Source organism: Hyperolius riggenbachi, chromosome 4, assembly GCF_040937935.1.
Source record: "Hyperolius riggenbachi isolate aHypRig1 chromosome 4, aHypRig1.pri, whole genome shotgun sequence".
Taxonomy (NCBI): Eukaryota; Metazoa; Chordata; class Amphibia; order Anura; family Hyperoliidae; genus Hyperolius; species Hyperolius riggenbachi.
In genome coordinates this window covers 244,168,813-244,187,415 of record NC_090649.1, presented here as the reverse complement: position 1 = coordinate 244,187,415, position 18,603 = coordinate 244,168,813, and the positions used below count along the sequence as shown (strand labels likewise).

Below are 18,603 nucleotides of genomic sequence, written 5' to 3'. Positions count from 1 at the left end.
TTCTGAGCAGTAAGTCAGTTGCAGAGCTTGTTTATGTCTGGCTATGTAAATGTGAAGTCATATACAGTAAATAAATCAAGTTACCTGGTAAGGAGCTCAAACACTGGCCACTTCTTGTATGACAGCCTGTCAGTGCTACAGGCTGCTATCTTCTCAGACAGAATCAGACTGTGCCTTACCCCCTTGCAGTCTTAACATATATATGATGCAATCAAGCCACCTGCAGCAACAACACCAAGATAACCTAAAATCTAACTCCCGTACTTCCCTGCTTCTGGTTGAGTGACCAGACAGAAGATTTACAGGTATTATATTTAACATCAAAAAATTGTAATATGTGTGCATGCTGTCTACTGAACAAATGGTATTTTTAGATCTGTGCCTGAAGAAGGCTTTATAAAGGAATATGGTCAACCAAGACACTTACTAACAACCACTTAGGTTGATGTGTGCTCATTCATGAACTCAATGTCCATGGCTTGTCTTAGGGGATAAGTGGAGACAGATAAGCAGAGAGACAAGGATTGAGAAAGCATTCTTAGGTGTACTCTTCACCTTTTAGTATATTACAGGGGGACACTTGCATTCTCTTAGGTAAAAATGTGGGGCTCGGTGTATAAGGTATGTATATTCATGACTTATTAACAAAGATACCAAGCTATGTCATGTTACAGAAGTTAAAGATGACTGGCGTGCTGCGTAATATGTTGGTGCTTTATACATACAATAAATAAATAAAAATCTCTGTGGCATCGCCTTCAAATCAGTGATGAGCAGCCTTGCACTACTGCACTGATAAGTATTAAAATAGATATAGGGAGGTAAATCAGTCATATTACACCACTTGGGTATACTACTATTGATTCTGCTCTAACTTGTGTGATATATTCTGGTTGTAAGATACAGTCACATCACTAAAAGCACTGACAGGTAGCGTGAATTGCATTATCTTGATAAACTTGCACCTATCAAGTGGTCATGGTTGCCTAAGTCTCAATGAAGATGTGCTTTGGAAGTGAATGCTAGTCCATCTGCTCTAATTCTACAAACAGTTACAACCTGCGGAAAAAAATGTAATGAGAATGGTTTCAGAACACAGTGTGTGTCGCAGTCAAAGTGCTTATCTTGACTCCTGTCATCCACTTAAAGCACCGACAAATGCATGCAAGTCGCAGGGCTGGACCCTGGAGTAATGCAAGAAGGTGGCCTGGTCTGATTTTCAAAGTAATAATAGGAGCAGGAAATATCTACCTGTACTGGATGTTACTGATGGTGGCATTTTCAGACTTGTTTTATTTGTTTTGGCAGTCTGCAAAGTGGAGACTCTCCCGGGTACAGTAGAAATGGAGCTTAGAGATGAATATCTATGGAGTCCATGTGCTCCAAAAAGCCATTCACGCAAGCGATGCACCTCCTCCTGGAAACAACTGTGTACAGCCACACACACTTGAATTCTATATTTGGAGGGAAACAAAAAAAGTTGACTGCATTTTAGCAATGGCCATTTGTCTTTTCTGTTCTTTGAATAACATACTGTACTTCAACCAATTTCAAACTATAAACACTAATGTACTATTCACATATCCGAAAAGAAACCTTCAACAATCAACTTAGCTGAACTGTACTACATTACATAACTAGTGTTCAACATGCAGTTCTTTCATTATGATGATAGAATAGAAAGTGCTGTAAAAAGTTGTTTCTGTTTACCTGGAAATATAATTTATGAGTGTCAATAAGGCATGTTATACAAATATCTATTTTAATTTATAGAAAATCGTACAAGCTGTACAATCGTACAAGCTGTACAAATTGTAATACAGCCAATAGTGAAAAACATTCCATTAACAGAGTCAGATGTGTATATTTGTCTGAAGAGTGACCAGAGCAAGACTGTATGCTTGTGTGGAGAGTTGCATGACTGGTGCAGAAGGAAAATTCAAGTAAAGTATACTAGAAATCTCTGATATAAAATTGAGAGGAGGTGACTAGAGTTGGCCCGAACGGCTCCAGGCGAACTTTCGGTGGTTCGCGTTCGCCAGCAAAGGCGAACTTTTGCGGAAGTTTGGTTCACCCCCGGAGTGCGCCATTAGGGTCAACTTTGGCCCTCTACATCACAGTCAGCAGGCACATTGTAGCCAATTAGGCTACACTGTCTCCTGGAGCCACTCCCCCCCCTTATAAAAGGCAGGCAGCGCTGACTATTACACTCACTCGTGTACCTGCAGTAATTAGTAAAGGGACAGCTGCTGGCAGACTCTCATAGGGAAAGATTAGTTAGGATCTTGTACGCTTGTTAGCTTGCTCCTGGCTGATTGCAATTGCTAAAATAGCACCCCTCAACAGCTCTTTTGAGAGCTAATGTTCTCCTGATGTGGTTTTTTTTGTGTTGCCCACTGACACTGCATTATACAGCCCTATCTGTTGCAGCTGGACCTTGGTAATTGCTATTACTGTGCCAGCCAGACCCTGCCTAACTATCTATACTGGGACACCTACCTATGCCTACCTAACTACTGGGGCACCTACTTACCTATACGGGGACACCTACCTATGTCTAACTACCTACCTATACCTACCTACCTATACTGGGACTCCTACCTATGCCTAGCTAACTACTGGGGCACCTACCTATGTCTATCTACCAATACTGGGACACCTACCTATGCCTATCTACCTATACTGGGACACCTACCTATGCCTAGCTAACTACTGGGGCACCTACCTATGCCTATCTACCTATACTGGGACACCTACCTATGTCCACCTACCTATACTGGGACTCCTACCTATGTCCACCTACCTATACTGGGACTCCTACCTATGCCTAGCTAACTACTGGGGCACCTACCTATGCTTAACTACCTATACTGGGACACCTACCTATGCCTACCTACCTATACTGGGGCTCCTACCTATGCCTACCTACCTATACTGGGACACCTACCTATGCCTACCTACCTATAATGAGACGCCTAACTATGCCTAGCTAACTACTGGGGCACCTACCTATGCCTATCTACCTATACTGGGACACCTACCTATGCCTACCTACCTATACTGGTATTCCTACCTATGCCTACCTACCTATACTGGGACACCTACCTACAGTATGCCTACCTACCTATAATGGGACTCCTACCTATGCCTAGCTAATTACTGGGGCACCTACCTATGCCTATCTACCTATACTGGGGCACCTACCTATGCCTACCTACCTATACTGGGGCACCTACCTATGCCTACCTACATACAAGAAGATAATAAGGTCGTTGCTTCATTGTGGACAGACCAAATTTGATCAGCTGGACAGTCACTGTTGTTCTATCATTGAGCTACCTCAGCCCGGCGACCGTATGGGCTTGAAAACCGCCACGGCCTGCACTCTAGCCATGGTGTGTACCAGTCCAGCACGGCCGTCACTAAGCAAACAGTTGTTTGCGGTGCGTTACACAGTGCGTTTGGTGTGTCAGTGTGAAGCAGTACTCTAATTACACTCCCTGATTGATGTATACACATACAAGATGTTTTAAAGCACTTTAGGCCTGCAATTTAGCATTCAATGTGATTTCTGCCCTTAAAACGCTTCTTTGCGTCCAATCCAGATTTTTCCCCGGGACTTTTGGCATCTATTCCACTCCGCCATGCCCCCCTCCGGGTGTTAGACCCCTTGAAACATCTTTTCCATCACTTTTTTTGCCAGCATAAGTGTTTCTAGTTTTCAAAGTTCGCATCCCCATTGAAGTCTATTGCGGTTCGCAAAAGTTTGCGCGAACCGAACCTTTCGCGGAAGTTCGTGAACCGAAAATCAGAGGTTCGGGCCATCTCTAGAGGTGACTTAGGTGGGGAATGGGAGAGTTTCATATTCTCAGTGAACATTTGCAGTTAGGATGAAAATTTGGGTGGAAGTTAATGGGGGGAGGAGAGTGGCAGGTTCTTTCAAAGTCGGAATCCTTACACCGGACCTGAGAACAATTGTCCCAAGTCATTACCATCATCCCCTCTCTCTGTAGCAATGCGCTTCATTTCACTTGTGCTTGCCACACTTCTGTTCATATTGACTTGGAGAATGCAACTGCAGGAATTGCAACAGCTGGCTTACTGTACCACGTCCTCCTTTTACCTAGCTTCTAGTCATAAGTCCCAGGTATCTCATCTTTCCATCTTATTTTTCACAACTATCATGCTCACCACCCTGCTCTGAATCCTGCACTGCTTGTGGGTCTGGCCTCCTTGGCGCTCCTGTCTGCCACATTCCTCTCCTGGGCATTCCCTGTCAGGCTCAGATCCCTCATCTTGTGTGTTCATCTAGTGTGTGCATGGTCTTGTGGCCTGGCAGGAAGACAGGTCAATGAACTGGTACTGCCCGCAATTAGGGTATTTGAAACCCACTCAAACAGCACATTGAGATGTTTGATAATAACAGCTCTCTGGTGTCTCTCTTATACTGCGTACCAGTAAGCTGCCCTGAACCCAGCCTGTGGCCTTCATCTTGCTTTGTCAGTAACTTACCCTGAACGTAGCCTGTGACCATGACACTGTCCACCAAAAACCTACTCTGAACCTGGTCCGTGACATTGATCCTGCGTCACCAGTAACCAGTCGTAATCTCAGTCCACTTCCAGATCCTGTCTTGTCAGCAATCACTTGATCACAATCTGCTCTGCTCACAATTCTGCTCTACTGGTTATCAGTCCTGATCTCAGCCTACCCTCTGACTCTGCCTTTTTGGTAATCAGTTCTGATCTCAGCCTGCTTTCTGATCGTGCTCTTCCAGCCATCATGCCTGATCCCAGCCTGCCCTCTGACTCTACTCTACCAGCTGCCAAACCTGACACCAGTCTGCGACTAGCCCCTACTCTGTCAGTCAACAGAACCATGCAAGCTACATGATACGCCCTTCTCTTTTTCTTGTCTCCTGTTGGATAATGCTGAGGTTGTGACATGATAGTCAATAGCAGCAAAGTAGACTGCCCATTAGGGGTAGATGCCCATCAACCTTTGTGGGATGCTCCGATAAAGACCAGTGGTTACTCATATTCTACATCCAAGAGAAGCCTGCTTAATCCACCAGTGCTAGGATCAATAAGACCCCTTAACCACAACTTTACCATAAGGTTAGTTCGCAAATTCTTATCAAGAAGGCACCATTTTCAACAGTAATCTCTAATTAGTATAATATAACCAGTAATCTGTAATTAGTATAATACTTTAGTATAATACTTTAAAGTTGTGCTACTGAATGTTATTGATCAGTGTATGATATGTTATACTATAGATTGAACGTTCTTCTCCATAGTAATAGTGCAAGTCTCTCTATCACTCACCTTTCATAGAAAGAACTGTTTCTTTTTAGCAATTTTGTTTTAGCTTTATCTTTGTTAAGCATCTTCTCTTCTCTGGTCCCATTCGGTAGAACAGGTTCCTCTTTTTCCAATTCCATGTTTTCTCTGATCATCTCCCAGAGTCTGTCTTCGGAATTTCCACCTATCAGGCTTTCTTTTAGGGACAACTTACAGTTCTGGGTTAACTGATTTGACACCTGGTTCAAACAGAACAAATATATTTTAAAGGTAAGTAAGATGACAACTAGCAAACAAGTAAATACCTGTTTCTAACTGGTGAGGGTCTGGATATACTTATATGATCATCATCATCACTTTTTGTATGAAAATAATCACAAGAAAAGATAGGACAGTTACGCACAGAAACCGTCATAAACCATATTCCTCAAATATGCCTCTGTCCAATTTGTGAACAGGTCAACATGTAACTCAATATATCAAATCCTGATATGTAGTGAGATTGGAACAAAGGTGTTCAACTTAAGCTTGCCTTTAGATCAACATGACAACACATATTGCATGAACCTCATGGCTACATCTCCACATCTCCCATCTTGCCCAAAACTCACAATCAACTGTCCATAGACTTCCTGGACTTTACACTTAAGATCTTTCAGGAAAGTTTGCCGATAACCCTGGCTAAATGCTGTGAGATGAAACCTTTGACATCAGCCCTACTGGCACGCAAGATTCTCTGTAGGCGGGGGTACGCACTTAAACTTTTTATTAATCATACTGTAACCCAACTTACAGTGTCCTCTCCCAGATATATGCCACAACTATTGGAGTGTTTGGGCATTCATAACAGCCCGAGATAAAAAAAAAATGCTTCTCAGGCCCTGTATCCCCCCTCTCACAGGTCCCTCCCAGCTCTGGAATGGATGAAATTGCCACAACACTCTCCTGCTTGTAGGCATCCTACCAATAGCAGACGTCTCCATCGAAAAGTGAGTGACTTTCTTCCATTTTGCAAAACCCTCCTGCTGTTTCTTACATCTGCTGGACTACTTGGAATTATCAGGCTGCTGTTTAGGACATCGCCAATATCAGCTTGTTTGGACTAATGTTGTTGCTATTTGCTCTCTTATATTATGGGTGAGCTTGCTCTGCTGTCAATGTGCTACATAGGAGCCACCTAGTGCTGCTGTTAGCATTAGGTGGTACGAGATTTTTTTACAATGAAATCCTAGACAGTGCAATGAAGAAATGTGCAATTAACAGCAGTCCCAAAGCATAGGGCAGATCTGCAGGATTCACCATATGTTTACATGTAAAGGAGCGTCGGGTCCACTTTCTTCTGTATTTGTGCTTACTCTTTAACAGCATTATCATTATTTCCTACCCATACATATAAAAATACTTACATAGTTATTTGGGTTGAAAAAAAAAACATACATCCATCGAGTTCAACCAGAAAAAAAAAATGCAACCACAAAAAGAAAAACTTGCAATAATTATTCCAATAATAAAAATATCAGTTTTAAAATATAATACCTTAGTAAGCAATAGACCCAAATAGCCATTTTTTGCAAAGAATCTTGTCATATTTTCAATCTGTTGAATGCCACTGAAGAAGCCAGATAAAATGTTGTTTATGAGGTTTACTGGGTCGGTTTCAGTGGACAAAGCTTCCAGGTGTCGGAATAGTGCTTCCAGGTATTTTACTCGATCCTTCGTACCATTAGATGCCTCTGTAATGCTGTTAATAATAACAATTTCCAATTTGAATTTTACTTCTACCCATTGATATAAAAACAAACCACACAACCTTACACATATATATCATGTCACTGTATAGGTATTCTCACCTGATATCCACAGCTTTCCATCTCTTCAGCAGTCTTGATTTGGCTGCTATTATGACTCCAATAACAGATTTACATTCTTTGCCCTTCAGTTGCTCTGTTATCAGTCCCAGCATCTTCTGTCTCTGGTGCCAGCGCTGAAGTTCAGTCAGGGGAGTTGTTGTAATATCCAGAACTCTAAAATCAATGTGCTTACAGTTAGAGGTTCAGCCTAACCAGCAAGCTCATGGTGAACCAGAACTCAATGGAGTGTGTGAGGGGCTACAATGGTCCTAAAAGCCCCCTTACTAAAATGCTATGAATACAAAAGTTTGCTTTCTTAAAACAGAAAGAATTTGCTATAATTCAGGTTGGAGTGAGCTTGAGATGTCTCCCAGTGCATCACTGCTAAATATATGCAAATTAACAGTTAGAAAACCCCATAGGTCTGTTGTGTCTTCCAGAAATGTCAAAAAAAAAACTATTATACAGACTGTAAAAAAAACTATTTTTTTAAAGGCAATGATATGTCTGTACCTTTTAGAAAGTTCGTTTAAAGTTTGAAAATATATGAATTTTTACGTCTGTTATGTCTACTTTCAGTTAATGGAATTTTTAACTGATTTTTATTTTTTATTTTTAAATGACTCCCTTCTACTGTAATTCTTGTATCCTTTCTGTTCTGACGTAAAGCCTTTTACAGATTCTAGAGGGATCTTAGCCAAGGTATCCGGTACACACACATATATACACACTAACAGAACATATTGCAAAGTTCTGTACAAAACGCTGCCTAAAACTGTTGCCCGAGGGTTCCATTCCCAATCCCTGTGGGTGACAGTCTTCAAACATGAGTACAAGGCTTAATGCTGGGCATACATGGCTCGATAATGCGCCGGTATCGAGCCAGCGGCTCGATGCTGGCGCGTCCACGCTCGTCCGCGCGGGCGCGTGGATCGATTCCCGCTCATCCCCGCGGGCACTTCCTTATCTGCGCTTTGTTTCTTCCATTGTCCGCCCGCGCGGATCGAGCGCGGTATCGATCCAGCGTGGTGATTGGACACGTCGGATATTATCAATCGAGCCATCAGCAGCTCGATTGATAATAAAAAATGAGCCGTGTACTTTATATACTATTCCCATTGGCTCCCTACGTCCCTCACAACAGTATAGAGCAGGATAGCTTTAATAATCTCATCTAGGCACTCCCTTATCTTATCTTATCTTATCTTCTGTCTTCATCATTTCAATGGAGTCGGTAGCAGCTCGGCACCATCTTCCTTTTTTCTTCTCCCTTTTCCTACTACTCTCCTTTCAGTTCTCTTTTCTCTTCTTTTCCCTCTTGCCTCTTCCCTGATGGTTGCTGTCCCATTAGGATGAGGCAATACCCAACAAAAAGCTGCTCACATAATGATGATTAAAACGTATAGAGTGGCCCACGGATTGGTCCACGAATGTAGTAATCAGTACTTCTATGACCCCCGGGTCTACACAGAAATCAACGCGGTACGAACTGTCAAGAGCATTAAACCACCGACACTGTGTGGTGGTTTTCCCTTTTATACTACTTTTATACTAGCTTAATGTTGACTTGGGATGTCAGTAATTGATGCCTTTGAGCTGCTGACTTCCAAAATGTTCCACATGTAATATAATCTGCCTTTGCAGATTCTGTTGTACCTTACGATGCATATAAATTAGCAATAAGTTGTCGATTGCAAAACGCACTTAGATATTGCTCTGTTGAGTTGTTATTCTATGCCCAAAACCAATAAAAATTATTGAAATAAAAAAATAAATAAATAAATAAGCCGTGTATGCCCAGCATTACTCTTAAAAACTGGTCTACATGTGGCACATGGAGAGCATTAGCTAACAAAAGAGGCTGAAAACTAATGCTGGGTTTACACCATACAATTTTCTGTTAGATTTACCTGCCAGATAGATAAAGTTCAACATGTTGGAAATGTATCTATCTTACGATCTATCTGCCGAGCAATTAGGCATTGTTCTACTGATGCAGGAGATAGACAGAAGACAATGCACCAGAGATAATGACCATTCTCTACAGAAAATAATCTAATTATGCATTCTAACAGAAAATCTAACAGAAAAATCTTATGCTGGGCATACACGGTACAATAGTTCTTATCAATCGAGCCTCTGATGGCTCGATTGATAAGATCCAACCTGTCCGATACCCCGCCAGATCGATTCTGCGCTTGATACCGGCGGGGAGAACAATAGTAATAAACGAAGCGCTGATTAAAAGCGCCAGCGGGGACGAGCGGGAATCGATCCGCGCGGATGAGCGCAGAATTGCACCGTGTATGCCCAGCATAACAGAAGAATCTAACAGAAAATTGTATGGTGTAAACCCAGCATAAGATTATAAACTATTCTGTGACAGAGAGGACTAATTGGTCTATATATCAAGGAAACGTATATTTATGGTAATGTAGTTATTTATTGCTCGGTATTACTGTTGTAATACTGTTTATATAGCACTGACATCTTTCACAGTCTCTAGTTATTTCACTAACTGTCACTCAGGGAAGCTCACAATAATAGTTTGAGACCGATTTTTTTTTTGGGGGGGGGGGGAATTAAGTTAACAGCATATTTTTGGAATGTGGGAAGAAACCCAGGTAGAACATACAATCTCTATGGAGATAGTGTCCTGTCTTGTCTGGGATTTGACCTGGGGACCATAGAGCTGCAAGATGAGGTGCTATCCCCTATACCACTATGCTGCCCATGGTATTATCATGTAACACTCTGAATCAGCATGTAATAATTGTTATTATATTTCTCATGTGTTAGCTTTTTTTAACTTGCCGTATTTAACTTTGTGGCATAATTAATAAAAGTCCTTTAAAACAGTGATGAGCGAAAATGCAAAAATTCGTTTCGCCGAATATTCGCCTAATTTAGTTTCGACAGGCGAATTTTCGATCGAATTTTTTCGCATTAATTTCCGCCTAATGTCCGGCATTTTTGCGTTACTTGCGTATTATTGCAGACATTTTTCCGCATAAGGGCATAAGCGTCAGCATCCGAATTTTCTGGCGGATTATTGCAGACATTTTTCCGCATAAGGGCATAAGCGTCCGCATAGAATGAATTTCCATGCGGATTATTGCAGACATTATTCCGCATAAGCGTCTGCATACAATTTTCGATGCTGGTCGAAAACGCGAATATTTCTGAAGATTTTTGGGAAAATTTGCTGAATTCGAAAACGGGATTTTCGATGCGAAAATGACTTAGGCAAAAATTCGCATGCAACACTGCTTTAAAACCCATACATGAGAAAGAAAAACTTCTGCCCTTTGCAGTTAATCACTCCTGCTGCAGCAACATGAGAGTTTCTGGACAAAAGTGTGGGAACAGTACAATAAACAGAATACTGCAATTTAAACTTCTTAGCTTTGGCAGATTTAAATGAAAAGATTATTTTTTTATAACATTAACATTAAATGGTAAACAAAAAAAAAACTTGAGAAGCTTCTTCGTATGTATGTTTATAATTATTATAAGACAAGTGGGTATTTGCTTTGAATTAGATCTGCTGTATTACTATAAGGCTGCTTACACACCAAGACGTTACAGGCGCACGTTAGTGCGCCTGTAACGCTCCCCCAACGCACAGCAATGTAACACAAGTGGGCTGTTCACACAGCCCACGTTGCGTTACATGTAACGCTGCACGTTCTGCGCAAAGTGCAGCATGCTACGGCGTTGGAGCGGCTATAGCCGCGTTAGACTGTTTGCACATGCGCAGTGGGGGGCGGAGAGGAGGCGGGGAGAGCCAGCTACAGTAGCCGCGCACATGGCTACTTAACCACTTGAGGACCTAGGGCTTTCTACCCCTTAAGGACCGGCCACTTTTTTTCCATTCAGACCACTGCAGCTTTCACGGTTTATTGCTCGCTCATACAACCTACCACCTAAATGAATTTTGGCTCCTTTTCTTGTCACTAATAAAGCTTTCTTTTGGTGCTATTTGATTGCTCCTGCGATTTTTACTTTTTATTATATTCAGCAAAAAAGACATGAATTTTGGCAAAAAAATGATTTTTTTAACTTTCTGTGCTGACAGTTTTCAAATAAAGTAAAATTTCTGTATACATGCAGCGCGAAAAATGTGGACAAACATGTTTTTGATAAAAAAAAAAACCCATTCAGTGTATATTTATTGGTTTGGGTAAAAGTTATAACGTTTACAAACTATGGTGCAAAAAGTGAATTTTCCCATTTTCAAGCATCTCTGACTTTTCTGACCCTCTGTCATGTTTCATGAGGGGCTAGAATTCCAGGATAGTATAAATACCCCCCAAATGACCCCATTTTGGAAAGAAGACATCCCAAAGTATTCACTGAGAGGCATAGTGAGTTCATAGAAGATATTATTTTTTGTCACAAGTAAGCGGAAAATGACACTTTGTGAAAAAAAAAAAAAAAAAGTTTCCATTTCTTCTAACTTGCGACAAAAAAAAATGAAATCTGCCACGGACTCACCATGCCCCTCTCTGAATACCTTGAAGTGTCTACTTTCCAAAATGGGGTCATTTGTGGGGTGTGTTTACTGTCCTGACATTTTGGGGGGTGCTAAATTGTAAGCACCCCTGTAAAGCCTAAAGGTGCTCATTGGACTTTGGACCCCTTAGCGCAGTTAGGCTGCAAAAAAGTGCCACACATGTGGTATTGCCGTACTCAGGAGAAGTAGTATAATGTGTTTTGGGGTGTATTTTTACACATACCCATGCTGGGTGGGAGAAATATCTCTGTAAATGACAATTTGTTAATTTTTTTTACACACAATTGTCCATTTACAGAGATCTTTCTCCCACTCAGCATGGGTATGTGTAAAAATACACCACAAAACACATTATACTACTTCTCCTGAGTACGGCGATACCACATGTGTGGCACTTTTTTGCACCCTAACTGCGCTAAAGGGCCCAAAGTCCAATGAGTACCTTTAGAATTTCACAGGTCATTTTGAGAAATTAAGTTTCAAGACTACTCCTCACGGTTTAGGGCCCCTAAAATGCCAGGGCAGTATAGGAACCCCACAAATGACCCCATTTTAGAAAGAAGACACCCCAAGGTATTCCCTTAGGAGTATGGTGAGTTCATAGAAGATTGTATTTTTTGTCAAAAGTTAGCGGAATATGACACTTTGTGAAAAAACACAATTAAAATCAATTTCCGCTAACTTTTGACAAAAAAAAAATCTTCTATGAACTCACCATACTCCTAACGGAATACCTTGGGGTGTCTTCTTTCTAAAATGGGGTCATTTGTGGGGTTCCTATACTGCCCTGGCATTTTAGGGGCCCTAAACCGTGAGGAGTAGTCTTGAAACGAAATTTCTCAAAATGACCTGTGAAATTCTAAAGGTACTCATTGGACTTTGGGCCCTTTAGCGCAGTTAGGGTGCAAAAAAGTGCCACACATGTGGTATCGCCATACTCGGGAGAAGTAGTACAATGTGTTTTGGGGTGTATTTTTACACATACCCATGCTGGGTGGGAGAAATACCTCTGTAAATGGACAATTGTGTGTAAAAAAATCAAAAGATTGTCATTTACAGAGGTATTTCTCCCACCCAGCATGGGTATGTGTAAAAATACACCCCAAAACACATTATACTACTTCTCCCGAGTACGGCGATACCACATGTGTGGCACTTTTTTGCACCCTAACTGCACTAAGGGGCCCAAAGTCCAATGAGTACCTTTAGGATTTCACAGGTCATTTTTGTTTCAAGACTACTCCTCACGGTTTAGGGCCCCTAAAATGCCAGGGCAGTATAGGAACCCCACTAATGACCCCATTTTAGAAAGAAGACACCCCAAGGTATTCCATTAGGAGTATGGTGAGTTCATAGAAGTTTTTATTTTTTTGTCACAAGTTAGCGGAAATTGATTTTAATAGTTTTTTTTCACAAAGTGTCATTTTCCGCTAACTTGTGACAAAAAATAAAATTTTCTATGAACTCACCATACTCCGTACGGAATACCTTTGGGTGTCTTCTTTCTAGAATGGGGTCATTTGTGGGGTTCCTATACTGCCCTGGCATTTTAGGGGCCCTAAACCGTGAGGAGTAGTCTTGAAACCAAATGTCGCAAAATGACCTGTGAAATCCTAAAGGTACTCATTGGACTTTGGGCCCCTTAGCGTACTTAGGGTGTAAAAAAGTGCCACACATGTGGTACCGCCGTACTCAGGAGAAGTAGTATAATGCGTTTTGGGGTGTATTTTTACACATACCCATGCTAAGTGGGAGAAATATCTCTGTAAATGACAATTGTTTGATTTTTTTACACACAATTGTCCATTTACATAGAAATTTCTCCCATCCAGCATGGGTATGTGTAAAAATACACCCCAAAACACATTATACTACTTTTCCTGAGTACGGCGGTACCACATGTGTGACAATTTTTTGCAGCCTAGGTGCGCTAAGGGGCCCAACGTCCTATTCACAGGTCATTTTGAAGCATTTGTTTTCTAGACTACTCCTCGCGGTTTAGGGCCCCTAAAATGCCAGGGCAGTATAGGAACCCCACAAGTGACCCCATTTTAGAAAGAAGACACCCCAAGGTATTCCGTTAGGTGTATGGCGAGTTCATAGAAGATTTTATTTTTTGTCACAAGTTAGTGAAAAATGACACTTTGTGAAAAAAAACCAATAAAAATTAATTTCCGCTAACTTTTGACAAAAAATAAAATCTTCTATGAACTCGTCATACACCTAACAGAATACCTTGGGGTGTCTTTTTTTCTAAAATGGGGTCACTTGTGGGGTTCCTATACCGCCCTGGCATTTTACAGGCCCAAAACCGTGAGTAGTCTGGAAACCAAATGTCTCAAAATGACTGTTCAGGGGTATAAGCATCTGCAAATTTTGATGACAGGTGGTCTATGAGGGGGCGAATTTTGTGGAACCGGTCATAAGCAGGGTGGCCTTTTAGATGACAGGTTGTATTGGGCCTGATCTGATGGATAGGAGTGCTAGGGGGGTGACAGGAGGTGATTGATGGGTGTCTCAGGGGGTGGTTAGAGGGGAAAATAGATGCACTGGGGAGGTGATCGGAAGGGGGTCTGAGGGGGATCTGAGGGATTGGCCGAGTGATCAGGAGCCCACACGGGGCAAATTGGGGCCTGATCTGATGGGTAGGTGTGCTAGGGGGTGACAGGAGGTGATTGATGGGTGTCTCAAGGTGTGATTAGAGGGGGGAATAGATGCAAGCAATGCACTGGCGAGGTGATCAGGGCTGGGGTCTGAGGGCATTCTGAGGGTGTGGGCGGGTGATTGAGTGCCCTAGGGGCAGATAGGGGTCTAATCTGATAGGTAGCAGTGACAGGGGGTGATTGATGGGTAATTAGTGGGTGTTTAGGGTAGAGAATAGATGGAAACACTGCGCTTGGGTGGTGATCTGATGTCGGATCTGCGGGCGATCTATTGGTGTGGGTGGGTGATCAGTTTGCCTGCAAAGGGGCAGGTTAGGGGCTGATTGATGGGTGGCAGTGACAGCGGGTGATTGATGGGTGGCAGTGACAGGGGGTGATTGATGGGTGGCAGTGACAGGGGGTGATTGATGGGTGATTGATAGGTGATTGACAGGTAATCAGTGGGTTATTACAGGGGAGAACAGATGTAAATATTGCACTGGCGAATTGATAAGGGGGGGTCTGAGGGCAAACTGAGCGTGTAGGCGGGCAATTGGGTGCCCGCAAGGGGCAGATTAGGGTCTGATCTGATGGGTAACAGTGACAGGTGGTGATAGGTGGTGATAGGGGGTGATTGATGGGTAATTAGTGGGTGTTTAGAGGAGAGAATAGATGTAAACGCTGCGCTTGGGTGGTGATCTGATGTCGGATCTGCGGGCGATCTATTGGTGTGGGTGGGTGATCAGATTGCCCGCAAGGGGCAGGTTAGGGGCTGATTGTTGGGTGGCAGTGACAGGGGGTGATTGATGGGTGATAGGTGATTGGCAGGTGATTGACAGGTGATCAGTGGGTTATTACAGGGAAGGACAGATGTAATTAATGCACTGGCGAATTGATAAGGGGGGGGGGGGTCTGAGGGGAATCTGAGCGTGTGGGCGGGTGATTGGGTGCCCGCAAGGGGCAGATTAGGGTCTGATCTGATAGGTAACAGTGACAGGTGGTGATAGGGGGTGATTGATGGGTGATTGATGGGTAATTAGTGGGTGTTTAGAGAAGATAACAGATGTAAACAATACATTTGGGAGGTAATCTGACGGCGGGTTTGCGGGCGATCTAATGGTGTGGGTGGGTGATCAGATTGCCCGCAAGGGGCAGGTTAGGGGCTGATTGATGGGTGGCAGTGACAGGGGGTGACAGGGGGTGATTGATGGGTGATAGGTGATTGGCAGGTGATTGACAGGTGATCAGTGGGTTATTACAGGGAAGAACAGATGTAATGAATGCACTGGTGAATTGATAAGGGGGGGTCAGAGGGCAATCTGAGCGCGTGGGCGGGTGATTGGGTGCCCGCAAGGGGCAGATTAGGGTCTGATCTGATAGGTAAAAGTGACAGGTGGTGATAGGGGGTGATTGATGGGTGATTGATGGGTAATTAGTGGGTGTTTAGAGGAGAGAATAGATGTAAACAATGGATTTGGGAGGTGATCTGATGTCGGATCTGCGGGCGATCTATTGGTGTGGGGGGGTGATCAGATTGCCCGCAAGGGGCAGGTTAGGGGCTGGCTGATGGGTGGCAGTGACAGGGGGTGATTGACGGGTGATTGATGGGTGATTGACAGGTGATTGACAGGTGATTGACAGGTGATTGACAGGTGACCAGGGGGATAGATGCATACAGTAAACAGGGGGGGGGGGTCTGGGGGGGGGGGTCTGGGGAGAATCTGAGGGGTGGGGGGTGATCAGGAGGGGGCAGGGAGCAGGGTGGGGGATAAAAAAAAAAATAGCGTTGACAGATAGTGACAGGGAGTGATTGATGGGTGATTAGGGGGGTGATTGGGTGCAAACAGGGGTCTGGGGGGTGGGCAGGGGGGGGTCTGATGGGTGCTGTGGGCGATCTGGGGCAGGGGGGGGGGGGAAATCAGTGTGCTTGGTGCAGACTAGGGTGGCTGCAGCCTGCCCTGGTGGTCCCTCGGACACTGGGACCACCAGGGCAGGAGACAGCCTGTATAATACACTTTGTAAACATTACAAAGTGTATTATACACTTTGTATGCGGCGATCGCGGGGTTAACATCCCGCCGGCGCTTCTGTATAGCCGGCGGGATGTTGCGGCGGGTGAGCGGCGCCAGGCGGAGGCGGAGGAACGCGTCACTGATGACGCGATCGCTCCGCCCATGCCCCTACAAGGACCGCCGCCAATTGTCAATACGGCGGTCCTTGCGGGGTGCACTTCCCGGCCGCCAATTGTACATACGGCGGTCGGGAAGTGGTTAATATTCACTGCACTGGCGGGCGCTGATTGGCCGGCGCGACCACGTGATGCGGAGTGTCTCGCTCCGCATCACGTGGTCCCGCTGGCCAATCAGCGCCACTCTGGGAGACATTATAGGAATCGAGCCGCCTAACGTGGCTCACTCTACCGTCGGCTCTTGCAGCACCATACATTGTGTTAGGTGCACGTTATGCGACCTTAACGTGGCACCTAATGCAACGTCTTGGTGTGCAAGAAGCCTTAACCAGTATCCAAAGTACAAAGCAAATAAAAAATAAATATGAAGTTCATTCCACTATCTTTATTTTTACATCTTGATTTAGTGGGTACCTTTCATCTACAGCTTCCATCAGAATCTGCTCAATGGATTTCATCCATTCTGAAAGCAGAGCTTCACTTTCACTGACAGTTTCGGGATCCAGAATAATAGACCTCTGCTGAATGACATCCTGGCTTACTATGTTCTGTGGTCTCTTCAAAATCTGCAAAGACAAAACACTTATTGAGATAACAAAAATAAAAAAAGAATAAAGAAAAACAGTTTTTGAAATGCCAGGGAGAACTAAAGAAAATAAGAAAACCATTCCAGGACCGACGCATTTGAAAGCTACGTCCTGCATGTGGCAGTGCGGATCTGACAGGACGTAGATTTCAAATCCTGTCGCCGCACGGATTTGCCGCTCCTGCCGATCGCGCCGCTTTCTCCCCACCACAGTTCACTCACTCTGCCGTCTATATGACGGCAGAGCTTTGTGTGTCGATCAGGAGCCGTTCTCATTGGCTCCTGGCCCTGTCATTACTGTAAGCCAATCCCATTGGCTTACATTGATTGACACGGTCAGGAGCCAATGAAAGCGGCTCCTGACTGTCACACAGTGCTCTGCCATCATAGTGACGGCAGAGAGAGGTGCCTGCGGCGATGAGCGAGCGGAAGTTCCTGCGGCGATGAGCGAGCGGGGTGACTGGCGAGAGCAGCAGGTCTGCGCAAAGATTCATCGTTTTCCGACACTTTGCTGTACCAGCAGTCTCTGGTCCTTAAGGGGGCAGAGACTGCTTGTCCGGAAATGGTTAATAATGTGTTTAAAAATTATCTGGCCTGCTGAGGCAGCCATCTGACATAGCTGAGAGATCAAATTACAGTTGTGATTAGTCACAGAGGGGGGGGGGGATTAGAAAGGCTAAACTCTATAAATACATACAAGGTGCATTTCTCTGTTTTCATTCTGTCCTGTGCAAGAGTTCAACATTAGGGATTGGGAAATGTTTCAAGTCCAAACTGTTTTTATCAGTAGATATGGTACTAGTCCCCATGTCATTCATTTAGCCCTCACCTCACGCCCTTAATGGACTAAGCATTACCAATCCATATTTCAACATTAAGGGAGCGAATCGAAGAAAAAGATTTTCCTCCATCTGCTCCTCCTAAAGAATAATTGACCCAATTTAAACATAAGAGGGGCTCTTTGCTACTACTTTGGCCAGGACCAGCAACCCTGCAGCCAGCATATTTGAATTTCCCAGTAAGGCTTCCCATTAGTGCAGAACAATGGACCAACGGGAATCTTCAGTGCCCTATTTAATTATGATGTCAATGATTTGGTTATTGGTCTGGACCAATTGAAATGCTGTAGGTAAAAATCAAATATACTCTTCTTCCACTTTGAATACCAGGCTTCCCAACCTTTACAACTTACTGGGGTCCAAGGTAAGGAAAGGAAGGCAGGACTTAAAGCATCCAATCAGAATTCATCCTTTGAGTTTAATAGGCAAATTTCAACTGCTGCAAATCTGACACGTTTGATGGCTGATGGGTGACAGCGGTTTATATAGCCAGCTTTTTCAAGCCTACATGAAGTTTGTTAACAAGCTACACTATCTAGTTTAAGAATGAGGCAGGGCTCACATTGCAATGCAAAACTGAACATTTTCTTGTCCATTTTGCTGAATCGGAAAACTGACAGCTGGTGTATTCTATGTTATTAATCCCGGCTCACAGGAGCAGTGGACAAGGTGAGTGACT

The 18,603-nt window shown here is 43.7% G+C and overlaps 1 protein-coding gene across 3 annotated transcripts in view; it reads right to left on the bottom strand.

The window, feature by feature from the left end:
* LOC137571837 (uncharacterized) overlaps positions 1-18,603 on the bottom strand; it is a 330,761-nt gene that overhangs the window by 301,328 nt on the left and 10,830 nt on the right. For all 3 annotated transcript variants that reach the window (XM_068281532.1, XM_068281533.1, XM_068281534.1), the window contains exons 4-8: positions 16,914-17,065; positions 7,154-7,327; positions 6,840-7,044; positions 5,328-5,542; positions 1,252-1,454 (exon numbers count right to left, since the gene is read on the bottom strand). In XM_068281532.1, the coding sequence (XP_068137633.1) occupies positions 1,252-1,454; positions 5,328-5,542; positions 6,840-7,044; positions 7,154-7,327; positions 16,914-17,065 (949 nt within the window). The remainder of the gene's footprint in view (positions 1-1,251; positions 1,455-5,327; positions 5,543-6,839; positions 7,045-7,153; positions 7,328-16,913; positions 17,066-18,603) is intronic.